This window comes from Gasterosteus aculeatus, chromosome 11 (genome assembly GCF_964276395.1).
Source record: "Gasterosteus aculeatus chromosome 11, fGasAcu3.hap1.1, whole genome shotgun sequence".
Taxonomy (NCBI): domain Eukaryota; kingdom Metazoa; phylum Chordata; class Actinopteri; order Perciformes; family Gasterosteidae; genus Gasterosteus; species Gasterosteus aculeatus.
In genome coordinates, this window is record NC_135699.1 from 1,343,376 (window position 1) to 1,370,780 (window position 27,405).

The 27,405-nt window shown below is 45.4% G+C and overlaps 2 protein-coding genes across 6 annotated transcripts; both read right to left on the bottom strand.

Annotated features, from left to right (window-relative positions):
• Positions 1-1,031: 1,031 nt before the first annotated feature.
• Positions 1,032-9,595, bottom strand: glyr1 (glyoxylate reductase 1 homolog (Arabidopsis)). Of its 5 annotated transcripts, none has more exons than XM_078084369.1 (16): positions 9,317-9,595; positions 7,960-7,996; positions 7,802-7,881; positions 7,581-7,719; positions 7,275-7,385; positions 6,711-6,794; positions 5,516-5,569; positions 5,247-5,297; positions 5,009-5,082; positions 4,821-4,920; positions 4,587-4,697; positions 4,404-4,505; positions 4,058-4,220; positions 3,705-3,884; positions 3,438-3,562; positions 1,032-2,940 (listed from the first exon to the last, which is right to left on the bottom strand). In XM_078084369.1, the coding sequence occupies exons 4-16, from the start codon at positions 7,665-7,667 to the stop codon at positions 2,866-2,868; spliced, it is 1,317 nt and encodes a 438-aa protein (XP_077940495.1). In that variant the 5' UTR covers positions 7,668-7,719; positions 7,802-7,881; positions 7,960-7,996; positions 9,317-9,595; the 3' UTR covers positions 1,032-2,865. The 5 variants fall into 5 exon arrangements, with proteins under 5 accessions (XP_077940495.1, XP_040046648.2, XP_077940494.1 ...); XM_040190714.2 differs by having other exon boundaries at positions 9,449-9,590; XM_078084368.1 differs by having other exon boundaries at positions 9,392-9,550.
• Positions 9,596-10,343: 748 nt separating this feature from the next.
• ppl (periplakin) lies at positions 10,344-26,702 on the bottom strand. The gene is made up of 22 exons (XM_040190713.2): positions 26,192-26,702; positions 23,206-23,305; positions 22,153-22,307; positions 21,602-21,722; positions 21,289-21,414; positions 21,151-21,192; positions 20,649-20,810; positions 20,424-20,531; positions 20,023-20,118; positions 19,812-19,934; positions 19,588-19,734; positions 17,455-17,606; positions 17,242-17,351; positions 16,539-16,696; positions 16,245-16,423; positions 15,983-16,121; positions 14,912-15,105; positions 14,646-14,796; positions 14,461-14,544; positions 14,243-14,359; positions 13,524-13,616; positions 10,344-13,425 (listed from the first exon to the last, which is right to left on the bottom strand). Exons 1-22 carry the CDS (start codon positions 26,236-26,238, stop codon positions 10,756-10,758), a joined length of 5,274 nt encoding a protein of 1,757 aa, XP_040046647.2. The 5' UTR covers positions 26,239-26,702; the 3' UTR covers positions 10,344-10,755.
• Positions 26,703-27,405: the final 703 nt, after the last annotated feature.

Genomic DNA, 27,405 nt, shown 5'->3' on the forward strand with positions numbered 1-27,405 from the left:
CAACTTCCGTCGACGTTAGAAAGGGTTCCGGTGATGAGGGAAAGCAGCCCGGTGAAACCTCAGCGAGTAAACAGACGGGCGGACACGATGTACCTCCGCGCTCATCACATATTCCAGAAAGTCGTGTCAGTCTGCTCTCATATGTGGTCTACTGTTGTTACTGTGGGCTTTCTCTGAGGATTTCACAACAGTGCAGAACATGCCAACCCATGTTTTAGATCTTTACACAGATAGAAAGCCATCACAGCCTAGTTCAACCTCGGCACTAAAGAAGCTCCAAAGGGGTCCCGATGAAGTATTCTGGGATATTTGCCCCACTTCATATCCACATTCTACTACTAGTAGAGGTCAAGTATTATTACTAATAAGTGCATCATATTGAGCTGTCCCGGCCTGTCCCGGAACCCAACCGACTCCCCGAAGGAGCTGGAGGTCTAACCGTACACAACAATCCTATCAAACAAATAAAGACGGTTTGTGTATCTCCTCTGAGCCATAGAACTCCATAAAAACACAACCCTTACCTTCACTGTCAACACCATCAAGACACACAAACGGTTTATTGCCACAGTCCTGCAAACACCATCCTGCTGCTGATCTCACCAGAGCAACTGCTACAAATAGTCCCTGACAAATAACTACACATACTATAAGCTGCAGCTCTTTCTGGCATTACTAAACCTTTTAAAATACGAAGTTATGCATTAGGAATTTTAATAAAGAATGCATGTACATGTGCTGGGAATCGTGTGGGGGTGTGGGGCTGTGAGCCACAGAAGAGGTAGGAAAGTAAAAACAAATATTGAGATGCAAATTGTTGGTTTAGAGGCAAATATTACACCTTTAATAAAAATGCAAAACAACAAAATGGTCATTTTTAATGTTGCTTTTTAAAATCTTCCTGGAAAACCCACTTTAGGTTTCTCACTCACACATCGATGATGGCAAAGCCGCCATGCCAGACGCCCCCGTGACCAACCTGAGGTTCAGTGCCTTGCTCGAGGACGACCAGCGATTAAACATGACCCATGTCAGTAATCAGGAGAGGGTTTATTAAACAGCACAACAGTCTTGATACTTCCACATGTAGGCTACACAAAATCATAAATATCCCCCAAAACCAAAGTCCCACACCCAACGGGATCAGTCATTAATGTCGATGTGATAGAAAGTCAGATTATATGAAGCACACAAAGCAGTGACACTTGAACTTCTACAGTATACACAAAGATGTTGGTACCAGTTGTCATTGTGGGCATAAAGTAAACCCGATGCAACCTAAATGTGTCTTCTAAAATCTGTTGTTTACACTGCAACGTGTAACGTTTAAGGGCCGCCGGATTCAACGCTTTATCGTGTGTTTGGAGCAGTGAATCTCATAGAGGAACACTGGATTGTTAACATGAAACCTGTATTGTGGATTATTATAGGTTTGTACTGGGGCATCCTGTCGTACAAATCGAGGTTCCTTTAGAGGAACAACAGAATGATGGGACCTTCCGCGGATGGAAATTGGCTGTAATATTTTCCCTCTTGCACGTACTTCCTCACACCAGGGGCCCCAAAGTACTACACACATCCTTCTGGCGCGATGGAGTTCCAAAGGAAACCAAACGCCCGATTTACTCTCCAGAAAGGGGGCACACAGACACATCGAGCTCGTATTTAATGGCGTACATGATCTGTGCCAACAGATGACAGCAGTCCTGACAACACGTGTCTCCTTCTACAACTGGGCCACGCTGCTTTAGTGTCTGCATGCTCACGTGGGGTGAGAGACTACGTAACCCTACTACGTTCCCTAACCGAAAATAGAGGAAGTCATTTTGAAAAGACACCTGTTACTATTTAATAATAGATGAGTAAGCCTGATCCAGGATGAACATGCAAACTATAGAACGAAAAGAGCATCAGTACATGCAGCCATCATGTCATATTTACACAGAATGAGTGGGACCCATTAGACCTGCAGTAACGGAACCAGAGACGCTAATGTTGGACTCCGGTGCGAGGTTACACCATGTGCACACCAAAATGTGTATCTAACAGTATGTTAGTAAAGAGGTCATGTGACCACCTCCTGTAAGGAATAAATAAGAACATGGATTACTAGTGTGTGTGTGTGTGTGTGTGTCAGACTACAGGCAGCTACTGAGCAGAGCTGCAGCCGTTGGATCGAACCCTCATTAAAACAGAAATCATTTGAAATGAGAACTCTTCCAAATACAAGAACGAAGGTTTTGAATGTTGAAAGCTCAAGCCTCAATGAGCAGGATTCATTATCACTGCATTGACGGCCGCAGGTCTGTTGCTCTGTTCAAGAAAAAAAAAAAAAAAAGGCAGAAATGATCTTTTCAAATAAAGCAACAAGCCATGGCCAAACTGCTCCAAGTAGAAAAAGGAAGAACCAAATAAATACTAGAATTGATAGACTTGAGGGAATACAATATTAAGGCAATGCAGTGGCATGTTGGGGATGTTTTGTCTGATGGGATTCTAGACATTTTAAAAGAAAAGAAAAGATCCCACTTCATTAAATATACTTGTTATTTGCACATTAACAACAAAAACGGTTGAGGTTTATCATCCACACAAGCCGGAGTCCCGGCTCTTCACAGCGGCTCTGGAGCCCCCGTCTTCGCCCAGCATCACTTAACCATATTACAGCCGTCACAAACCAAACTGCAGTAGTACATGCTCATCTGGAGCCATCTAACATTCCACCATCATAGTCTAACAGAGGAATCACAATGTTGGGCGCGGTGGCAAAAGGAAATAAAACAACTGGGATTTAAAATTAAATTAAAAACTCATTACATGACAGGCGTGAAATAAGAGGGGGTAGAGGGAGAAGAGGAGCGTGGTCTAGTGGATGTAGGCCCTGTAGACTGCAGAGATGTCGTTGTCTGACTGGTCCAGTGCCTTTGCCCTCTTGTACACCTGCAGAGAAGCAGAGGAACGCCGCTTGTTATTTGAAGCGGTGCAAGGACTGTACTTGAACGCATCTGTTCTAGTCCTGTGAGCAGACATGTCACTATTCACACACACAGTTAGCATGTGGGTGTCACAGGGGCAGAAAGTTTTCATGGGAAGTTAAGCTATTGGGAACGCATAGAAATGTAGCCAGCAGGACCCCGGAGGCAGCTCGTCGGGAACAATGTCTGCCAGAAACTTACCGGTAACGTTTTTAATGTCATTATCGCGCATATGGATTACCTGGTAAACTGAAGCCATGTTTATACAGTAGTTCAACGTTTTACAGCAGTGTATGTACACACAAAAGTACATCATGTTAACTATTCGATGCTATGGCAGCATTCGTATGAACCAAACAACCCAGGCAGGTTTCTGTTTAAAGTAAAAAAATAAATGATATATAGTTACAACAAAAAGATTGAAACACTCGAGGACAAAGTAAGACTCATGCTGAGAGGTACCTCGTTGGCTGCGGCGGCCATCGGAGTTGGATGGTTGGCCTTGTCGCCCATGGAGATGGCTAGCCTCAGGTCCTTCTGAATATGTTTCAAATAGTAGTCCGGCTTAAAGTTGCCCTGTAAAATATCTGGCCGAGGCATGGAGAAAGGCCTTTATTAACATAGTACTACATTTGTGTTGGTAATTGACTGACTAAACACTTTTCCGTGTAAGGCTGAGATGAATAACAAGATAGACGGTGTCTTCAAACTTCCTTTGTGTGGACTTACTCTGGCATTTCTGGTCCACAAAGGTGCTTGCCATCTGGCCCTGGCACAGGATGTCCAGGAAGGTCTGCTGTGATTGGCCTGTGGCCTGGGCCAGGGTCAGCCCCTCTGCGATGGTGGCCATGAAGCTGCCCTGCACCATGTTGAGGATCAGCATCATCCTCGCTGCATTGCCTGCTTCCCCTGAAAACACACAAAGCAGCTGGTGACCGTCGGTATCCATGCTCACTTCTACCAATAAATGACACCATGTGCTGGAGATCAGTAACTACTTGGAGCATCGTCTGGTTGCCTTGGAAACGGCCTGCAAGTGGTTTAACAGTAGCGGTTTGATGCGACCAGTTCCCCCTACGTACCCAGGAAGAAGGAGGTCTTGGCCATGGCCTGGAAGCAGCTGCTGCAGTCCTCGTAGACCGTCCGGTCGCCGGCCGCCAGGATGACCAGCATCCCATCGTTGGAGAGCTGCTGGCTTCCTGCCACCGGGGCCTCCAGGAAACGGCCGCCCCGCGATGTGATCACCTCACATGCAAACACGGAACAACACTTTAATACATCAATATTGAAAAGGTATTATTGTTTCTATTACCATTATATGAGTAATGGGGGGGGGGGGGAGGGGCAAGTTTACAACTCTCCACTGTGCTCTGCGGCCCGAATGGGTACATGTGTGCACAAAGACACGTGCACGCACACACTGCTCACCTGGGAGAGTTCTGTGATGGTCCCAGGGTCCACAGTGGACATCTCCACATAGCACTTGCCAGGCCGGATTCCCTGCAGAACTCCACTGGGCCCCAAGACCAACTAGAGAGCCACAAAGACACGTTGTTGAGGGCTGGTGACTCTCACAGCACCAGGGAGCCAATGGCTGGAGCTGCTACTCACATCCCGGGCAGCTTTGGGGTCAGAAACGCAGGAGAAAGTGATGTCACACGTGGAAGCCACCTCAGCGGGGGTCCGGCCCAACCTGGCCCCCTCCTGGATGAACAGGTCGCACTGAAACGCAAGCGACACGACGACATTTCTGAATCAACACAGGGCGCTGAAAGCGTCGCCGACGAACCGGCGTGGCCAAACATGGCGGTTGCTTAGCGGTTTACTCGTGATGCGCTGCGGTACCTTCTCTGCTGTGCGGTTCCACACGGTGATGACGTGACCCATTTTCAACAAGTTGGAGACTATACCGCTGCCCATCAGCCCCAGACCCAGGAACCCTATCCTGGAGAACACACATGAGAACGCTCAGTCATCCTCAGTGCTACGCCCGACTCGCTTCCCCCTGATACTGGCGTGGTGATGCTGCGTGCCTCTTATCCGTGGGTGTGATGCTGCCGTTGATGGCGGTGCTGTCTGCTGCTTGGATAGATGTTGACCCTGACTCCTGCAGTCAGAGGCACACAGTCACTTTCATGCTGCAGAGAACGTGAAGCCGTAACCAGCTTTGCACCACCTCCTGATATGTGCTCGTGGGAAACACTACAGAGCAACTCAGAGTGCACAAGTTAACAGGAAACACCTCAACCGCTTGGCTTCACTATTATTCACCTCCTCTACGATCTTCAGCCGCTTGCTGATGGGCTCCATCGATGATGCTGGCTGAGAGGAAACATCAGACAGATGAAAAATATACCCTTCACACACACAACGACGGAAAGACATCTACATTCTTCCTCTGGGTCTGTTTGTGGGAGTGTGCGGGTACGTGCCTCAGTGTGTGTGTGTGAGTGTGGAAAGGAAAGCATAAGATTCTGACTACAGGACGAGATCAAGAGGAAACCCAAATATGTCAGCACGCTGAGCGTGCTTCCTCTTACCTTCTCAGACTGGCTGAGGAGGAAGTGATGGAAATGTGGGTCGTCCTTCACAGGCTGCAACAGAAGAACAGTTCGCTGTAACGGGGCGTGCACAACATAGTACAGAGCGGGCGCCATGCGGACACGCCGGGGCTCCCGTTGGATTTAACAATGCTCTCTCAAAATGCGTAGTGCATAACCAGTGAGAAGCGGCACAGATCCGTCAGGTTGAAAAGAAACAGCAAGTGAGACCAGCGGCTTCCCCTTAGAGCAGGAACACCAACAGGAGTTCAAGGCTCATGCTTTGCACACTTACAGGTCCCCGTGGCAGTCAGTGAAAACACAGCCGCTGGGTAGAAGGAAGGTAATCATATGATCACCGAGTACTCCAGTGTCTGAATGTGATCAGCTCCACCCACACAGTCAGTCACTATCGGAATGTCTCCATGTCAGTGGAAACTGGGGAATCATCACCTCAGAGTTTGGCAGAATTTTAGTCTAAACTGCAACGCGTTTCTAAAATAACCCAAAAAGGCATAAATGGGACTCCGTGTTGTGGAGGAAATGCAGAGAATGGCTTCTGAGAGGAGGAAATGGCTCCTTTGTGTGCAGCGCGTAACGAAGCACTGAATGAACTTACAACATCCGCCCTCAGGCATCATCCACACGACTCTGCTTTAAAACAAAAACCATCGCGGTCGAAAAGGGCAAATCAGCAGCTTTTACGAGATGATAAAGAGACCCATCAGGGAAGGACCCGTCACGACTGCTAAGAACCAACCAAGTAGCGAACGCAGGCGTGGGCGTGATCGTTTCCAACCGTGACCCCTACGTTTGCCACATGATCCGCCCAACAAAAGCGCAGCCGTGTGGATGAAGCCTCATACGGCCACGTTAGCGGTTTGTACATGTTTCCACTGACACACAGACCAACAGGTAATGACTCAAACACAGAGGTACAGAGACTAGCTTTGGGACTACACAGGTCCGGAGGACCACCAGTCAAGCCTAGACAGCAGCAAGCTGGTGAGGAAGTCACACGTTTGTGGGTGAGCAGACCTGGTGACCATATCAAGCGCACGCGGCAGACAAAAGGGTCGGGAGTGAGCACCAAACAGGGAGGAGGGAAAGCAGGGCTGGTGATTAAAGACACAACTGGAGGTCAGGTAGAAGAACAGCAAGGCCAGGCAGGCTGGGGGAGAACGAGTTCACCTACACTGCTCTCCCAATTGAATCCCGAGCCTGGTCCCGCCCCCAGCCTCTCCAGAGTGGACGGCTCGGGGTCAGAGTCAGTTAAGTCCTTGAGGAGGAGAGAGACACACATTCACCTTTCTAAATCAAGTGGTGACGCTGGGGCGGTCCGCATCTGCTCTAGGGGGGGGGGGGGGATTCCGTCACATACTGAGGACCAAATATATCATTGCTTTCATCGGGGGGGAGGGAGAAATGTCATAGGCCAATAAAACTATGGGGTCTACGTGGATGTCAGCCGCCTCTGATGATTGACAGGTCCTCTCAAAGAGCTCATCAAGTGGAGGTTTATTAAGTGGTTCATTTCTGTTGATACTTCCTTTATCTGGAGGACTGCGTGATGGCAATTTCACATTGAATCTAAACAACTGTTTTGGAACAAATTAAAAGATTACAGGTGTTTAATATACAAAGACGTTGCATAATAGAAGCATGAAATGGTTTTATAAACCTCATAAATACACCCCTCATTTGTTGTATTGGATTTGTAATAATGCTTTACAAGTTTGATCACCAGTGTTCCACCGACCTTCTCGGAGGGATCCTTCAGGGCACTGAGATCCTCGTCGTCCTCCTCCAGTATCTTCAGCGGCTTGGTGGGTGTCTTCCTTCCTTTTGAGTCTCCTTTGCCGTCTGAGTTCTGTTAGAAACGCAGCTGGTCACTTTGTGCTATGGGAGACAGGCTGCAGCTGTAGGAGGCCTTTAACCGCTTTGTTCCACAGTGGTGACAACAGCGTTTATACAGGAATAGATTTCAGGTGACTTATGTGATCTACTAGATGTGGTGACGAGCAGGTGGGAGATTTCTCTTCTCTTTCTGAGCTCTTGTCCTCACCTGTTCTTTCCCCTTGGCTTTCTTTAGGAAGTCTTCCACTGCATCGACCGCCTGCTGGAAGCGCTTGCCTTTATTTATCTTGATCATCTCTTCTTTGTGGGCGTGGTAGGGCTTCAGCTGCTCTACTTTGATCCAGGCGCTGGACAGGCACGCAGGAAACAGCATTTGAAGTACAGGTGAGGTGAGTGAGGAGGAGCAGGAGCTTCTCTCTGCATACTTACTGGTCTTCAGTTCCAAAGAATTTCACAAAATGGCATTTTTTGCCTCTGGGCTTTTTCAAGTCCTTTGGAGGGCTTACCACCTAAAATGGAAATAAATAAAATTAACCAACAGTGGCCCACGGTCACCAATCAGCTGGTGGCCTGTTTGCACTGCTTACCTTCCCGGGCCATGGTGGGTAACGGCCAAGCTTCCCCCTGAAAGAAGAGGGACACATTTAGACAGGGGTCTAGTACTGCCAGGCTAGTATCATCTCCAATTACAACCAGCTCCATCCATCCGATGGTTCTGGTGCTTCCTCAGGTCCAGTTATGTGACCCGGCCTTTCAAACTGTGGAATGCACTTCCTGTTCAGATACAATCTTCTGGATCCGCTTCCCAATGTTATGTGCATGAATCAGTACAAGGTAAGAGAGAGTACACACACACACACTTACAGATGATTCAAAGTTCAAGGACTTTCAAAATAAAAGCCTATTATCGGTACTTAACATGAGGCTCAGAATGAAGCCGTTTTGTTGAAATAATTATTGCTCTTTCAAATACTACTAGCATCTCTACTGCTATTGCTACTAAAACTCCTCATCCTACTAGCACTACCCATACCACAACTAATATAACCAAGAAAATCGCTTTTGGGTAAATATTAATTACAATATTTGTTGCAAAATTCAATAACTTCACCGTCATGAATTTTTGCACCACCAAAATCATGCAATACGTCCACGAGGGTTGGGTACCAAAATAATTCATGAATGGGATGACTTTGCTCACGCTATACGTTATAAGAGTGAAGCTATTGAATATTGTTTACAATAAATACTGAAAACGATGAATCATTATAAATCGAAAGCACATTCCATCTACTGTAGTACAACAATAACGGCCCCACTCATTTATAACAGAATTGTTGTCGTTATAGAATATTTCTGTAATAAGTTTTCTCCACTTTGCACTTTGCAGACGGTCCCTGCGCGCAGACGCATGCGATCGTTTGGTACAACGATGGTGAATTCGGGTTGCGGCTCAATCGAACAGCCCCTGAGCATCACTACAAACCGGTGGTGCGGGGCAGCGCGAGGAACACACACACACTTGTGTGTTATTGTCGCCAGGAGCGAGCCCCCCGACCCGGTGCGAGGACCACCGGGAGGTCCACACACGACCCACAGCGGTCTGCAGCAGTCAACACGGAAGACAGCTACAGGAACAGCAAGCGAACCGATCCTTCACATCCGCCTCGGAAGTGCTACGAAAAGACACCGCCATCAACGCTGGAGATGGAAACACACCGAGCAACTTTACTCAAAAACCCAGCGGCGCAAGAGTGACGATTAAACAAAGACCGCTCTCCACCTGGAAGTCCAGCTAGTGCGGCCGGACCCTCCCGGGCCGTTAGCTCGTCCGCTAGCTAACGTTAGCTAGCGGACGAGCTAACGTTAGCTAGCAGCTGACGACGGCTGCCGCGGGCTGAGTCAGCTCGGCCAGCGATTTGTTTGGGTCGATTATCAACTAACCGAGAACGCGAACGCGACCGTCACCCAACACGCAACATCCACCGTAGACCAACGAAACAAACGACGACTTCGTGCCTTGCCGGTACTCTAGTGGGACCGGAGGCGCCGGGCAATATTCAAGGCTTTTCTCACCACACCAGATCGCCAATCCTCAGATGCACCGTCGCCATCTTACAACTTTAATAAAACGTCGCACTGACTGAAGGGAAAAGACAACACACACCCACTAATCACATGTGACGACAGGCGCCTCCTCCTACGTCACATCCGCTGCTCCGTGCGCTGGTCTTCTTGGCATAATGGGGATGCGTAATATATTTTCATTCATTTAATTCACTTCAGTTTGAGAATTGTCAATAAATATTGTTGAGATATTTTTCTTAATTTGATTTGACAGTAAATAGTTGACCAACATGTTTTGTTCATTCAATGCAACGTTTAAAAAGACCAAGCATTACCCGCCCTTAAGCAGCAAATACCTTTAATCAAACTGGCATTCATTACACAACGTGGACAAAATACTTTTCTTAGAACTTTATTTTAAAAAGTGCTGTACAGCTGTCTCTCATTATTATATTTTGTATTATTAAGTACAAATTGTGACACCACAGCAGTTTATGGTGCATGGACCGGTGAACTATTTATACAGTGTTTTTCTCCACACACGCCTACATCTCACTCAGAGCTTGTAGACAACTTCAATTCCAAAGTAGAAAATATTATTGATGATATTGCACTCTCTGAAGTGAAAGCTTTACCTCCACTGCTCCCATTGCAACCTGCCAGGCTTGACACTTTTAAGCACACCTGGGTCAGGGGCTGTATGGGGAAGGGAGGGAGTTAACGTTATAACGTTAATTAAAAATTAAATTAAAGTATTATTTAATAAATGTCCTGTTCAAGATTTTACACCTGTGTTGAGTAACAATTTTTCCAAGATCATCATCATTGAGATTTTCTATGTTGAATGTTCTTTAATGGATCTCCATCATCAGATATAGCATACAGAATCAAAATACACAAAAAATACTTTTGATTAGACTTTTATTGAAGATTACAGAGCACACATCATTTCTTGTTGAATTTGGGAAAACCACTCAAATGAATGAAACTTTTAGTTCCCATTTCAATTTCAATGGCATTATGAAAAAAACATGCTAAAACAAGATGTCCTCAGCCCTCATACCCATTGTTAGAAATCAAAGCTTGTCCGAGCAAACCTACCACCACATAACATGTTACATATTTAGCTGTAATACCATTACATACAATCCATCCATCTATGCCACTATGCATAAGCAAATGCATGCATACATGCACATTTATTAACTATTGGTACATCAATGCTAAGTCACCATAATAATAAAGTCAGAGTGGAAGTACAGTAAAACAACAGAGATTAAACAAATAGAAAATCCTCTCCCTTAACATGTTTGCTCTCACTTGTTGCCTGACACCATGACACCAAACTCCTGGATGGAGATTTCTTTGTTTATGTATTGCTTAAGCTGGCGATCGGTGATGTGCCCGAAGCGTAACGCATCATCGATGGAGAACTTTTTCCCAGATTTCCTGTCATGAAGAACTGAGGATTCTCCTTTGGGGCCCTTGACTGTAATCTCCTCCCAGTCACACTCCTGGCTCTGCAGGTTGACGAACATCTTCCAGTCAATCAGCCCAAGCTTGTACGCTTCCTCTGGTCTCATCTCCTTGCCTGAATCTGGGTCAATAACCACGATAGACCTACGCAGATGGCTCTCCCTCTGTTCCTTCTTCATTCTCACCGTCGCCAGATTCTTTTGAAGATTCTCGATCTCCTCATCCTTCTGGCTGGTTATGCCCTTGAGCTCTGACAGTTCTCTCTGTAGTGAATCAAGCCTTAATTCCAGGTTCTTTCCTTCCTCTCTTGGTGCAGACTCAGTGATAAGCCGAGTCTCTTTGCTGGTGATCTCAATCTCAGCCCGAAGCTTGCGTATCTCGTTCTGCAGCCTTTGGTTTTCTTGCTGCAAACGGCCACTTTCATCACGGATGTAGTCCAGTTCTTTAGAAGATTTGGTGTTGGAGAACTCCATGTCAGAGAACCTGGAGGTGAGGTTTGCCAACTCCTGGTCGAGTTCTGTCCTTCTCCTCTTCTCCTCTTCCAGAGTCCTCTTTAAGTTCTCAATCTCATGCTCGGCCTCTGGGTCCTTTTCAACTTGGACTTTCTCAGTGCGGACAACTCTTTCCTTCACGTCCATCTTCTCCAGGGTGAGTTGCTGCTGGATGAGGATATTCAACTCTTTCTCGAGCATGGTGCGTTTGTGCCTCTCTTCATCAAGCTGTAGTCTGAGCATGGAGTGTTCCTTTTCCTGTTGGGGATCTTGTTGCAGGACTACCTTCTGTTTGACAGTCACCTTCTCCCGGTTCTCTTTGTCGCGGATCTCCAGGTCATTAAGTTTGACTCGGAGCCTTTGGATCTCCAGTTCTGCATCGCGCCTCGCCCTGCGCTCACGCTCCAGTTCTTCTAGTTGCAGATCAAGATCAGCCTTCTGTCTCTGCAGTTGGTAGAGCTCTGATTTCAGAATTTCCTTCTGTTTCTGCTCGTTGCTGATGTTTTGTGAGAAGCTGTTGCACTCTGATCTGAGGAGAGGGTCTTGTTCCATCTTGACCACTTCTTGCTGAACAATCTTCTCGCGGATCTGGGACAGATCAATTTTTCTCAGTCTGATCTTCTCTTCTTGGCCCGAGCGTTCACTCTCAAGGTCCAGCCGTTTCTGTTGTTCATCAGCCAGTTTCCTTTTGAGAGTCTCAATTTCCTCCTTGGTTCTGGGGTCTTCTCTGTACTGCAGCACTTCATTGACCACCTCTTTAGTCTGCACTTGGGGTTTGGTTTCCTTCCATCTTTGAATTTCATCCCGAAGTTGGCGGATTTCCATCTCAGATTTCTCAGTCTGGTGCGTTTTATCTACGATATCATTGCGAAGTCGCTCCAGTTCTCTTTCCGTTTGTGGATCGGTCTTGTATTTGATGACTTCTTTGATGATCTCTTTGACCTCCACTTGGGGTCCTCTGTTCCTCAGCATGGTGTGCTCATCCTGCAGTGATCTAAGCTGGAGCTCTGCATCCCTACAACGCCGCTGATGCTCTACAAGTTCAAGCCGGAGATTGGCCACCTCATTCTCAGCTTTGGGGTCAGGGCGGACGATCTCCCGCACCTTCTCCTGAATAACAACCTTTGACTTTTCCTCCTCAAGGCTGGAAATTTTCCTCTGGAGGTCAGCCTTTTCTCGCTGCGATGATCTTCGTTTGGCCTTCTCGTCTTCATACTGTCTTCTGAGGTTTTCTACCTCCCTTTCAAAGTTAACATCTTTCTCTACTTTCAGAACCTCTTTGATGGAAATCTTCTCCTCAGCCATTGATTTCTCCTTCTCCATCCTTCGGAGCTTCTCTTGAAGAAAGTGTAGTTCATCCTCTAGCTGCTTCCTGCCATCTGTTTCCTTCTGACGTCGGTCAAGGAGCATCCGGTACTCGGTTTCAAGTTTGGGATCATTCTGGACTTTGATTACCTCCTCCTCAGTGATCACCTCCTGTTCCTTGTTCTTCTCTTGAGCCAGGACTGTCACCTGCTTTTGAATCAGAATCAGCTCATTGTCTTTCATCAACTTCTGCCTTCTTAGCTCATCAAGCTCTTCCCGAAGCTTGCGCATTTCCTCCTCCTGATCACGATCTCTTTCAATACGCAGGACCTCCTTGACAGTGTATTGCTGTGCCCCTTCTTTGACCTCTGTCTCCAGGCCACGCAACTTAAACTTTAGTACCTCAAGGTCGTTCTCCAGGACATGGGTAATGCGGCGCTCTTCTGACAGTTTCTGCTGGACCTTATGGACTTCCTCATCCAGCTGGGGATCAGCAACCTTTTTGATGAGCTCCTTCTTTACGATTGTGTCCTGAGGCTTCTGTCCTTCAAGGACATAGATGTCAGACTGGATAGTCTCAATTTCTCTCTCTAGCTGCTCCCTCCTCTGGATCTCATCCTCCAGTTGCTTTTTGATCCTCCAGGGTTCTTCTCCTGGGGCAGCAGCATTGACTGACCTTACATTTGTAGACTGGATCATAGGGACCTCAGGTTGCTGTTAATGGCAAATCATCAGCAATATTTTTACAATTATTACCATTCTAATCATCATTATCATCATCACATGATTTCTTTTGTGTGAGAATATTTCACCTGGTTGAGAAGACTTTGGGCAAACTCCAGATTCAGAAGCCGCTGCTTGTTCACAGCATTCACCTCGGTGAACTTAGCCTCAATAGCAGATTCCTGTAAACATCATCGACGTTACATGGAGAACACACAGAGTAAACCCCGAGGTTACTTCACAACCTTTTTGGGAGAACTGCCACTTCAAATGTTTAAAATTATAAAAAAAGTAAGAAAACCCGCTAACATCCTGATGATGTCACGGTGATGTCACTGGAGTTATCTTGGTTTTGGCTTGATGTTTTAACATTTGAGTGTGTGGTTAACAGGTGGACCTGTATCAATAAAAAGAGAAACGTGGGATCGTGGTGGTATGATTCAGACGAGGGACTAATTGTAGAGATATCCATGCTTCAAATGCAGAGTTATTTTTTAACATGTTTACCACAAGCTCCCCAACATTATAGATGTGCTGTACTACATTGACCAAAAGGGCCACGGTATATGGGGGTGGGTGAATTCAATAGGTAATCTATGCTGAGGAAGAGCTGTGTTTTACTTCCCTTAGGCACATGCACATGCTTGAACCAGGGAAAGGTTATGGAAAGCAGGGATGGAGAGGACAGCAACAGCTTGTATGTATTTACTGTGTACGTTAAAGTCATTTCTTATTTCCCTACAGTCGTGTCTGAATTCTGAATATATTGACAGAGGCATGTCACGAGAGCTTAGCTGGTGTGTCTCACCTCTGCCTTCACTATCTGTGCAGGGGACTCCAGTCTGTTCCTCTTGTATGTCTGAGGTACAAGTCCATCCTCAAGGTCAAGGATGGATCGGAACTTCTCAGTTTCATTCTCGTAGTCCTACAAAAAGGAACCAACAAAGCCATCAACCCATCATCTTATTGAATTCAAGCCAATTAAAAATGTAGTGACATTGTGGTTAAAATCAACGGATATCTTACTTTGACAGCTTGTTGGTAAAGCTGGGCATTTTTGGAGACGTTGTTCAAGTCAGACTCTTTTCTTGCAATATCAGATAGCAAGTTCTGAAAAGAAGAAAACAGAGAAGTTGTTTCAAGAGTTTTGATACAAACACCGCTAACTGAATATTTATCTACACCAGGAAATATGCGTGTATGACTCTCACCCTCTGATTCTTCAGCTTGGTGTCCACTTGTCTTGTGTCATCAGTTTCATGGGGCTCGTAGTTTGGGACACGAGACAACCAGCTGTTCAGGTTGTCATAATCATTGCGGTAATTGTTGTACGACATCTTGGCTCTCTGCAAGCTTTGAGACCTGCGGCACACAGCAAAAGAGATCAGTACACAGGTCTATATGGCCTGTGTTTTGAGATGTTTTTCTCAATATTTCCCCCAACAAGTTATTATTGACTCCTTCTCAACCCTCTAACCTGGTGTCGGTCTGCTGGTTGAGGTTGTTGTAGCGCTTGTTGAGTTTCTGGACGTCAGCCTCTTGCCTCTCGATGTCGGGGCAGTGCTCTTGGAATTTGGAGGCCATGTTGTCACAGCTGCTTTTGGCCGAACGCAGGTTCTGCTCCGTGTCAGCGATGACTGACCTCTTGGACCTCAGGTCGGATGCAATATCCTACCATAGTAGCAAGGCGTCCTCATTAGATATACACAGTGATAATGTAACATAATACATTATACAGGCAAGCCCATGATGACAGTGTTGTAGTGACAGATTTTCATTAGCCACTCGGCAGGCAGCGGGAGAAGATCCTGTTCCTCACTCGCTCACACAGAGATTCCAAGTCTTTTTGTTTTCTTTGGGTGAAGTTCCTGTTTATTAGTTTTATACTTTACAACCCACAACTGCATCTATATTTAGTTTGTGATTTCGCTGCGCATCTTGGGAGCGCTTTCCCCGTCACCCATGCACCATTACCCCGTGTCAATTGCACCTGTGCCCCCTTATGTAGACCTGAGATTGGCTCCCAGTACGGTGTTGTGCACAAACATCACAAATGGCTCCTACACGTGTGTTGGGGCTGTATTTCTTTTTACAAATAACCTTCTAGCTTTTGGTAAATATTTAACTCGCCTCATACCGAAACACACTTTATGTCACAGTTACGTGAGCAACTCTGGGTCTTGGCCAGGGACACAATGATATGAACATTAGCGTAGCCGGGGATCGACCCGCCAGTCCTCTGATTAAAGGATTACGCTGCTCTAGCATGGAGCCAAAGCTGGCCCTGTATGGACTGTAAGGGGGGGGCTCTTGTTGGCCCACACCTGCTGCCTTACCCAACGTTTCAATATGTCAAAAATGAGTGGCTATTGATTGAAGCACAGCTTTATGCAGGCTTATTAGCGCAAAACTTATAGATTATTTAAAAATGTTTCTTGCAATTGTATGAACAGGATTGATCAGGTTTCCCAATGATGGATCATTGCCTCAGTGTGTGCTTCTCAGCTGAGCCGCTGTAATGTGGGCCAAAGAATGAAAGAGATCTTACTGCAAGTTCCCGCTGTGTTTTGTCCAGTGAGGTGATGTCCGACGGAGCCACCTCCTCCCTGGCCAGCCTGTTCTCAAGGCTGGAAAGTAGAGTCTTTCCATTCTGAAGGGAAGTCTCCAGCTGGTTGGAGTTCTTCAGTCTAAAAGGAAAGTGTAGTTATTGTGTGAGTAGATATGCATGAATAGAACAATAAATACAACAAAAAGCTTCTGATTAAATGACTACTGCTCTCGACTACCAGAGGAGATACTGAGACACATACTTCTCCTGGGAGCACTGGAGAAGCTCTTCGATCTTGGTGTACTTCTTGGTGGCTTCGTCCACCTTGCTGTGCAGTTGAGGAGCGCTGGCACACGTTGGATTTGAGACCAAGAAGCTCTGTGCTTCCTGCACTTTGGAGGACTTCTCAGGTTCAATCTTTTTGACAGCAGCTGCAATGTCCTGGAGGGACAGGTGGGAGTTGGTGAGTTGTAAATGGCATGGAAGCTTTTTGAGCCAATGAGAGAGATGCAGGCGTTGTGTGAAACAGTCAACAGGGCGGCGTGGAAGTCATTACCCTCATATCCTGCAGGCGGTCGGCGCTGTCCTGCAGGGGGCGGGTCTGCTCTAGAGGCGGGCGCACTCGAGCATGAATGCCCTTCTCCTGTTTGTCCAGGTCACTGACCACCTTGTCCAGACCGGCCATCAGCTGACGGCACTGCTGCTCCTGTTTGTCTGAGAACACAAACACAACACGATAAGCTCCTCTGGCTTCATCTGTTTCCTCCGGTGGCACAGAGTGACAGCTCTGCACAGCGATTCATCTTCAATCTCTGTCTTTACAGAGTGCCGTGATCTGAGACATGGAGACTATGACCATATTTAATACAGTTGAGGGTTTGTATCCAACCTGTCTGATCATCTGTAAAGGGGTTTTAGAGATCTCATCAGTTCACACTACCAAAGTAAAGAGATGGCTTTAACCTACGCAAACAAAATGTGTTGTAACTGAGGAATAATGGCTCACATTATAATAATCTTATGTCAACACAATCCTCATACAACAAAACCTTATAACTACTGAAAGGATCGCAGTGAACACAGGTGCTGTCCCAGGATGACCATGTTCACTAATCTCTATGCAACGTGTCAAATCCCTATTTGTGTAGCTGGACCCATTACAAACACAGCTTTCTGAGGCCACAGCATGTTTTATAAGTTAGAGTAACAAATATGTCTGTGAAGCTGCTGCTCAGCAGAATGGGATGTGTGTTGTGTACCTGTCGCCGTGCCGGTCCCGCTCTCCTTCTTCAGCTCACCCAAGCGTTTCTGCAGAGTTGCACTGCTGCTCGCGATCTTCTGCTTGACAGCTTTCTGCTGGTTTGCCAGGCTGCAAGCACACGGAACACAAACCAGCTGTTAAAGCTGTACTGCAATAGAAATGTAACCAGTTTGAACGTTGTCCTGGGAATTGTTCACACACACACACTCACTTGTCAGAGACTGCCAGTGCCTCGGGGTCAGTGGGGGGGATCATGAAGCAGACGGCCGGGGCAGTGAATTGACGACCAGCTGCGTCCTTCACGTCCCACTTGGTGCCATTGTTCCGGAGTAGAGTGTACCTCTCCCCACGCAAGATCTGACCCTGTGCACATCCAACAATTACAGCGTGTTATCCAGGACTGCACCGCAAATACTCAAACGGTCACATTAGAGACCACCAAACAGCCGAGACCACAAAGAGACCACTGACCACTCATTGGCTTTTACAGAGAAAACAGAATGGATCAAAAGAAGCTTTACATCTCTTGCTGGCATTACACGGTTTGTCAGATTACATCTGGCAAAATGAAATATAGGTTTGTGCTAAAACAAATCTGAGAGCTCCTTTTTACAAATTCAGTTGTAAATAATTTAAAGTGGATTGTGAAATGAACTGTCCAGGATTGTGCCCCCCCGGGTTCGGCGCGTGCTCACTGCCCCGAGCACCAGAGGACATAGGGGTCTTGTTTTTTGAGTGAGGTTAAAATAGAGCGAGTGACGTACGAGCTGGTACAAATGGACTGAGGAGCTTCAACAGAAAGAGAACCCGGGTTAGACCCAGAACACGATGGAGGGGTTCATATCAGGCCTCTGGACATCTGACCTGCCTGCTGCCCCACCAGCCCGCCTGGCAACAGCAACATAATGGATGGAAAGACTAAAGGAAGGATATTTTGACATCACCAAGCACATGAATATGTTGGGTAAATGAATTAAATCATAGTTTAAGAAATGATATATACTGTATAGTATACTGCTTACTTGACCTGGCTTTTAGTTATTTCCAGCTCTATACAGCCAGAGGGCAGTAATGCTACGACAACCTGCAGTCATCTGTTATGGAGATTTTAAGAATAAGACTCTCCATGAACTCCGTCTCTTCAAAATCTATTCAGACAACGTGCTTCTCCAAACAGACAAAAGCTTTTAAAGCTGTTGAAAGGGATTTGTGTCGTACACCAGGACATTCAGTGCCGTTCACGGATTCAAAGGGGTTGCTGGTTTCTGAGATATAGATGTTTCTCTCCTGGCGGGCTAACCTCATGCATTTGGTCCTGCACACGAAGGACAAAGATGAGAACCTAAAGTCAGTGAGGTCAAACAAAGACATGCACACGAAGAGCTTCACTGCACATAAGCTGAAGAGCTCCTGTGTTCTCATTCTGGGGTGTTTCACATGAGATACTCAGAGCGTCAGCCTGAGCTCCATTCTGAAGGGATTGGAATACATTACTATAAAACCAACAAGTCACAGGCCTAGTACTTAGAAAAATCTGAAGAAAGACAAAGTGCTGAGTCAGGCACTCTTACAGCAGAGAACATCCTGGGATTAGACTGAGTAACACATTGCATCAAATTAAGATAAGACACTGTTTTCAGTTGAAACGAGGTACCTGCAGCACAGGGAGGCCATCAGGTGATGAAGATGAAGGATATGAGACGGCTTCCACACAGGGAATCAGAAGAAGCACTTATCTTGTCAACAGCGAGAGAGGTTTCTCTGCTATGCTTGAAACTCTGGTCTCACAATCCAACTCTTGAATGTGATTGTGGCCTTGCGTTGTGATTTTAAAGGCAGGGGTAGTAACCTCTACAACAAGGGTGCGCAAACCTTTGGACTCTAATCTCAGTTTCCATTTAAGTGCTACTAAAATTGCCAGTATACATACATATATATATTTTAATATTTGGACAAGTTCGGCGGGCCGGATTAAAAAGCCCAACGGGCCGTACTTTGCCCACGAAACACCCTGGATTAAAAAAAACATCCAATCCCAACGCCAGCCCAGTGGGGACAACCCCTTTTTCCATGAAAGTCACTCAATCTGTTGAGAACGTTAGGGGAGTAATTACTCTCCAAAGGAAACATTCAATTTGACTTGAATTGGAAAGTTAGATTAAAGATTAGATTTTCCATTTAAATTGAATTCAATCAATTTAAAATGAAATTCTGCAATTATGTATATGGAAGAAGGCTTTTAAACGAAGAAGGAAGACTTTGGAGGTTTATCACATTTATTAATGCATATCACATGCCACGTAATGGGAACACAGCCCACGAGCAGCCGCCGCACACCACGTACCTCGTCTGTGTCAAACTCGCACAGCGCCTCGACGGGCAGCAGCTTCTTAGCGGCTACGCGCCGGGACGGCAGAGGCAGAACCTGCAGGCTGCGTTTCTGCAGAGCCTTGACGCGGTCATCAAAGTGGTCCATGGCCTTGGCTTGGTCCTGCGCACAGACACAGACAGGTTGGTGCTGTTGTAGAGGGACTCAGTGGGAGAGCGTCAGTAGTAAAGAGGACTCACATCCAGCTCTGTTATCAGGCCCTCCATCTGATACATGTCTTTGAAGTCTGGGTTGTACTTCTGGTTGAGCTCAGTGTCCATCCGCTTCAGCAGGTCCTGAGTGTCCCGCGCTTCCTTTTGGAACTGGACACACACACACACTGATAAGCTTTACGTGTTTAAATGTGTGTGTGTGTGTGTGAGAAAAGGGTCATCTGCCCCCGTATCTAACCTTGTGGTACTCATCCATATGCTTAAGATGATTCTCCTCACAGATCAGCAGGTTCAGATACTCCTTCCAGTCAGCATGCACCGCCTCCATATGAGCCTAAAAACAACAAAAAACACGGAAATGTGTTTGTTTTTTGAAAGGTTTTCAGAGCAATGTTAAATGTCTGCTGTGGATGTAGGAACACATGAGATGGTGGTTGTCTTGGAAGCTCAACTACAGATTCAGTTGTGTGTGCATTTCCAATGTGCATCCTCCACGGGCCACTGCAGCCAAGGCTTTATCCACTTTGCATTTTTGGTGGGACCTAAAAGTATCTAGGTCCCTCACACTGTGTCTTTGTGAAGTAACAAGTAAAACAGGAAGAGCATTGGTAATTCATGCGGGGATGGACGAGCCTGTACCTCAATAACATTCTTCGCTGGATGGTCAGAAGCAATCAGCTTCTCTCCATCCTCATTCAGCTTGGTGACTGTGGCCTCCTTGGACTCCAGACATTTGGTAATGAAGTTCTGTTGAGGCAAGACAAGTGTGCTGAGTAAACTGTGGAACACATTCTTTTACTTGTCGGTGTGCCCCCGTGCATGCATGGTACTCATGTGCTGCACAGCACGCAGCTTGTTCGCTACCTCATACTGCCTCTGGCGGGCCGGGTAGTCCAGGTTGGTGTCGCTCCAGTCATAGCTGGTCCTCTCCTCGGCCTGCTGGTCCATCCAGTACAGCTCATTGGTGCAGCGCTGCATGTAGTCCCGCAGGCTCAGCAGGTTGCGCTGCCGAGTGCTAGAACTAGCCTAACCACAGGCACATACACAAACAGGAGGACTTGGATTACTCCAGGAAGAGATATTCTCATGTGAAAATCTAACAATGCAAGTCAATTGTTTTCATAAGTCTTTGAAAGTACGGTTTTGTTTAAAAAAAAGAAGACTTATGGAACTACATCTGGTGCTATATGGATTTAGGTATTGATATAGATTAATATATTCCTTTACTGAGCCCCATTGTGGGAAAATATATATATATATATATATATACACTAGTCACTTGTTACACTGATGACAATGATCTGTACACACACAAAGCAGCGCCCCGTGGGCTCAGAGGGTGAATGTGGGCATGGTGTTTAATTACCAGTAGCTTGGCATACTTCATCTGGAGGCTACTGACGTATTCCTGCAAAACGAGAGAAACACAATGACGGTGAAGTGAAACTGAAAAGCATTGACAATGTGTAAGGTAACATTGCTTCCCCTGGCTTTCTCTTCGTACCTTGTCTCCGCCGGTGGAGATGTGAGGAGCCAGAGCCTCCACCTCACTGTGGAAGATGTTGTGTTCCTCCACCTCGTTCTCCACAGACGGCAGGTCCTGGGCGAAGCCCTTGTTCTTCAGGTTGTCCTGGGCAGAGAGATGAGAGGTATGAGAGGGTGATAGATGAAGAGAGGCGGCACAGAACATCAACAGCGGCATGTACAGTACAGTACACGAAAATGTGGTTTGAGTATTGAACAATGCTTGTCAGCTTGTTATCTTGGAGTGGGTCGACGTCAGGTCCACAGTATGAGGTCACAGGTCAGCTTCCTACCAGCTTCTCGTCCATCATGTTGCCCCAGTTGATGCTGGGCTTCCCCTCAGTGCGGGTCAGGTGGTAGATGCGGTCATGGTCCTCTTTCAACTTCACAACTTTTTCACGCAGCTGTCTCATGCTGAGTAGACACACACACACACACACGCTTTCTATGAGTACAAATAATTACAACATTTATTTCTCAACTTGTAGTCCAACTAAAAAAAATAAAAAGCACAATATATAATTGTGATTTTGAAATTCCATTCAACAATGTAAATTCCCAAATAGAAGCTGTTAAGGGGGGAAGAACGAGGACTGTGATGGCTCAATTGTATGCACATACACACAGCATTGTTATGATTAACACAGAAATAACTCCATCACTACTCCTACACATCATCTCAGCCGTTCCACTTTGTTCTTTCCCCTGAAAGTGTTTTGTTAACAATAAGGGATATGAAATATATTGTTGCCTTTATTGGCAACCTGTATTGAAAATGTATTGATGAAATGAGGCTCTCGGAGACTAAGACACACGACTTCCTGTGGACATTGTAGCTACTCACTCCTTCTCTATCATCTCGGCCTGTGGGTGCTGGAGGCGCTTGGCGTTGACGGCGTCCTCATCCAGGCTGGTGAGCAGTTCCAGAGAGTTGAGGATCCTCTTGTTGGTGTCATCCTGATACAGAGGCTGCTTCCCCTCATTGATCTTACTCACATCCTGCAGAAAAACACAGTGGACATGGAGCGTCAACCAGGTGCAGTCAGACAAACACTCCTGGTCACTATTTCAAGTCAAAGTAACAGCAGCACAACACACACACACACACACACACACTGTGTAAAGAAACATTTTAGTCTGAAGCTGCGTGCCTCCCTCCTCCATCTAGTGCAGAAAATAAGAAAGCTTAATTATGATGACTGGTTGAGCATTATTATTTGTTGACTATACTTCTCAAGTCAAAATATGATGTTAAGTCTGAGGTTAAAATAAACCCAAATGATGTCATCAGACTTAAATGAGTATGACTGCATTACAGACTGCAGGTGTTCAGTGTGAGAGGCATGTGTACTTACTAAAAGGGGACAGATTATAGTGATGAAAAGGGCCTATGAAAGGCATTATGGAAAACGTAGGACTGTGATCCTGAGCTCTGTTAGCTCCTCTCATCAGGGTGTCAATTGGCGAATGACGACACGTAGGGTTAAATAACTACGAGTGGTACAAAGAATAAAAGAGAAATACAAGTACAGTCCATGTATCATTTTTCGTGATTACATTACTGTAGGACTTCTTTAATAAATTTAGGAATATTATTGAGACAAAACAGTTCGTAATGTTTGACGACTGAGGCCGGTGTGTGTGGAGCTGCAGAGAATCACACTCAACTGGACCGGCCTGTAAAATGTGAAGGACTTGAATCCCTCCGCAAAGGATACATCCGTCAAATATTAAGTTAAATAAAACACATACAATACATGTGTCACAATGAAGATCCTTAACTGTGCATAACTTCTCTTCAGTGTGGTTCTCTTGCTCAACCAATCATCTGAAGGTATTAGCATGGAGAGAGGTTCCCATCAGGTATTAATCAGCAGACTGTGTTGTCAGACTGTACCTTGTTGAGGTTCTGCTCGATGTCGTAGCTGTACTTCTCCACTTTATCAGCATTCTTCTGCAGCTTGTCGATCAGAGTGCTCAGTTCTGTGGACGGAGCGCTGTAAGACAAACGCAGAGGGGAGGGGGGGGGGGGTTACACAGGATATTAAGTCTGTTACTAAAGTATTAGCAAACCCTCAAACAATCTTTTATAAAACATCTAAAAGATAGATATTTGTAACCCGTTGCTACCTGTTAATAATGGCTATACATTCATAAAGGTTCAATCTTATTATAGGTTATTTTAGGTTAATTAATACTTTAATGTGGACGGATAAGAATTCAGAAATAGAACAAATATATACTGAGGTCTCCATGTCACAGTTTGTCCACCAGAGAGCAATGACACCTTTATTTATTCACTGTATCCCTCTTTTAACAAACAAGTGTGGTGGTTTGTTGTAGGATTATTTATTATCCAGTATTAACAAGCTCTGTTCACATTCCCTTTTCCAAACCACATCAACCTCATTTAACTATAAACTCCAAGCATTGCTTTCTTTATTTTAAGAAATTCTTGTTGGAATTCCAAATCTGTACGACGTACATTGTCTGTTTGAACGAACACTGGTAGCTGACTTTCATTTCAAACCTCCTGCTGGGTTTACAATGAAATAATATTGGAGCAGAACGGAAAGTAAATGGAAACTAAAAAGAAAAAACAGATTTTGCTTTTGCATTTTTGACTATTCAGCTCTTAAATTAGAGCATTTTAGTTCTACTTTGTTATTTTCTCCTTTCCTCGCTAAGAGAGGATTTTGTTTGCTTTCCGTCATTTTGTATCATTAGTTTAGCCAGAGCATTTCCCCGTTCATCCGTCTTCGGAGGAGTTTTTTGTTTCCAGGGATTTCCCTGTGTATTTCTGTTGGGAAATATAAGTTTCAGCTGAACATCTACTCTGCGTCCGAGAGCTCCCTCCGTGACAAAAGCCTGGCTTATGCACAGCATATATGGGAACATTTCTGCATTTCAAAGAACATATGTTCATTTGTAAACTGACAGCAAATGAAAACTGTACCGTGGCCTTTTGAGCGTTAAAGAATCCCACTGAGGATGTTCAAAGAGAACAGCCTCATATGATGTAACTACAAACTGTTTTCTTAAACCCTCCAACCAGAACACTGCTCTGCTTTAGCTATAGCTCAGTCTGAACCATCCCACATTCCAATCCTACCTGCTCTACAACGTTTCCTCATCTACAAACATGCAGTGAATAGTTTTCCAGGGAGGCACACTGGCTAACGTTCAATGTTTGGAGAGTGCGTTGCCTGACCAATTGGGGCCCAAAGCCTCTGCACGTTCCATCCATGTGTTTATGAGAGGAGCAAATGTGTAACCAGACGTAGTCTCGTCTTATACTTTCTCGAGCCCAACTTTCCCCTGTGAGAAACCATGTAACAGGTCTAAACTAGCACCTAAACACCTTGCTATTTTACACTCGGAGGCTTTGTCCAGCTAGCCAAGTTTCGATCTCGTGCCCCGACTTGAAGCTGCTGTTAGCTGGCACCTCACCTGGTTATGAAGGTGTTCAGCAGGGACAATAGTTAGGACTTATGTTGTTCTTCCTTTTGTCTCATTGCCTGATGGCTAGAAACCCACACCAGCTACACACATGCAAATAAAAGAATGGGCTCGGTGCATAAATTAATTAATTAATTTAATGAGGTGGGAGAGGCTCAGTGTCTTCGTGAGGACAACATCTGAATACTTAACTAACCAGTTACTACAACTTTACTGCACAGCCTAGCGAGCAACCACACCCCCTAAAGCCGACACGGTGCAATATAACCTACACCCTGGTTTCTGTCCGTAAAGATATGATCGAGACAGCAGCTCGGAGCCACACTCTGCGTTCACTAATTCACTTTCAATGAGTATCAACCACCATAGGGTGGAGAAGGCCGGCACCACCCTGACCCGTGGCTCCTGTCACACTTAGGGCTTACATATGACATGGCTTTAAATGTGATCCACCTGGCCTACACTATGTCTACATTATATGTACACTATGTCTACACAACCTACTCTATGTCCACCTAGCATACACCATTTCTACCTAGTATACACTATATCTACACTATATCCAGCTAGCATACACGGTTTCTACCTAGTATAGGCTACACTATATCTACACTATATCCAGCTAGTATACACTATTTATACCTAGTATATGCTACACTATATCTACACTATATCCAGCTAGTATACACTATTTATACCTAGTATACACTATATCTACACTAGGTCTACATCAACTTAGTATACACTATATTGTTCTACCTAGTATAAACTATGTCTACACTACACTGTTCTATCTAGTATACACTTTGTCTACACTATATTGTTCTACCTAGTATAAACCATGTCTACACTATACTGTTCTATCTAGTATACACTATGTCTACACTATATTGTTCTACCTAGTATAAACCATGTCTACACTATACTGTTCTATCTAGTATACACTATGTCTACACTATATTGTTCTACCTAGTATAAACCATGTCTACACTATACTGTTCTATCTAGTATACACTATGTCTACACTATATTGTTCTACCTAGTATAAACCATGTCTACACTATACTGTTCTATCTAGTATACACTATGTCTACACTATATTGTTCTACCTAGTATAAACCATGTCTACACTATACTGTTCTATCTAGTATACAATATGTCTACACTATATTGTTCTACCTAGTATAAACCATGTCTACACTATACTGTTCTATCTAGTATACAATATGTCTACACTATTACTACACTTTTCAACCTAGCATAGATGTCTACACACTCTATGTTTGCGTACTTTGTTGCTTCAGAACCGAAGAGGACGTATTTAAAGTAGGTAAGTAAGTTGTCCATGGAGGTAACGTTGCGTAAGGACAAATAGTTCCGTGCGCGCGGAGGGGTCCCCTGCGCCATCGCCCCTCCGGACTCACCTTGTAGTCGGCTGCGTTATGGTGGTCTTGGACTTCTTCTTGAACATGTTGACCGGTCACCTGAGTGAAAACAATCCCAACAGGACAGGTGCAGGTCGGCTGTGAGTGAGTCTTCTCCACGTCGCGCTGGTTGTGTACGTGTGTCCGTCTACACGCCTTCTCGGTGTCCCAGCTTCCACTCCCACGGACAGTATGGTGCCAGCGACTCACCTGTCACACCCAGTTGTCCCGTGGAGACTACCTGTCACACAGCAGGGGACAGGCCCCGCCCTCAAGCCGAGCGCGCGCACGCACGCACGCACGCAAATGAAGGTCAAACTATGTAAAACAGGGCGTGACGACTTATTGGCGTGTTAAATGCTTCGTGCAGTTGTTGTGTCGATGTGTAACACACAGAGGTGATGTGTAATGACACAGTCGTGGTGTTGGACCTGATGTCTCTTATCAATTGTAGTCTATCCAGGACCGAGCTGTCCATGAGGTTTGCGTGTGCGTGTGTGTTTGTTTGTGTGATTAGCTCTGTTGCTCGGGGGTGTGACGGCAAGGACTACACCGGCTGAACCAGTCAGACTCAAAAATGTTCTGCCTTTACTTCCTGTGTGTGTGTGTGTGTGTGTGTGTGTGTGTGTGTGGGTGTGGGTGTGGGTGTGTGTCAGTGATACAGGATGTACCTGAGGTATGAGGAAGGGGGCGTCAAACCGGATCCCTTGAAGACTTCACACTGTGCTAATACATCAGATTTTTAATTCAAATTGACGTCCGTTCATTTAGATTTTCCACACAAGAGTTTTTCACACCTGAAAGTGGAACTTAATTGAGAGAAAACAATGTGTTTTTTCCATCCCTGAAGTGGAAGACAGATAATGACCTCTTTCCACATGAAGTGGCAGACGTCTCTCAGCCTGAGTCGTATAAAGTCTAATTATGTTTAACAGTCCGTGTTAACATCTTTTAGGCAATTCAAATTCCCCAGATTAAAGAGTGTGTTGTTGCAGCTCTCTGCTTTCTATTCTTTTAACTCATGCTCTCAAACGTGTATTCTAGTCGTAATTGATATATAGACGGAAGGGGAGGAATGGAATGTTTCATTTATTTGGAACCAACATTCAATGGTTTTTGCATGATTCCTGCTTTCCTATTTGAAATATACTGTGAAACATTCTTTGATGCTTCTACAGTAGATCACTAATACACACTATCACGATTACTTATAT

Coding starts and splice junctions, on each gene's coding strand:
- ppl (XM_040190713.2), bottom strand. CDS start 26,238: ATGTTCAAGAAGAAGTCCAAGACCACCATAACGCAGCCGACTACAAG. Junction 17,352..17,454: donor GCACTGGCAGTCTCTGACAA/GTGAGTGTGTGT, acceptor GTGTGCTTGCAG/CCTGGCAAACCAGCAGAAAG. Junction 13,617..14,242: donor CACAGATAGTGAAGGCAGAG/GTGAGACACACC, acceptor TGATGTTTACAG/GAATCTGCTATTGAGGCTAA.
- glyr1 (XM_040190714.2), bottom strand. CDS start 9,486: ATGGCGACGGTGCATCTGAGGATTGGCGATCTGGTGTG. Junction 6,795..7,274: donor TGAAGGATCCCTCCGAGAAG/GTCGGTGGAACA, acceptor CTCCTCCTCAAG/GACTTAACTGACTCTGACCC. Junction 4,506..4,586: donor ACCCCAAAGCTGCCCGGGAT/GTGAGTAGCAGC, acceptor GTGGCTCTCTAG/TTGGTCTTGGGGCCCAGTGG.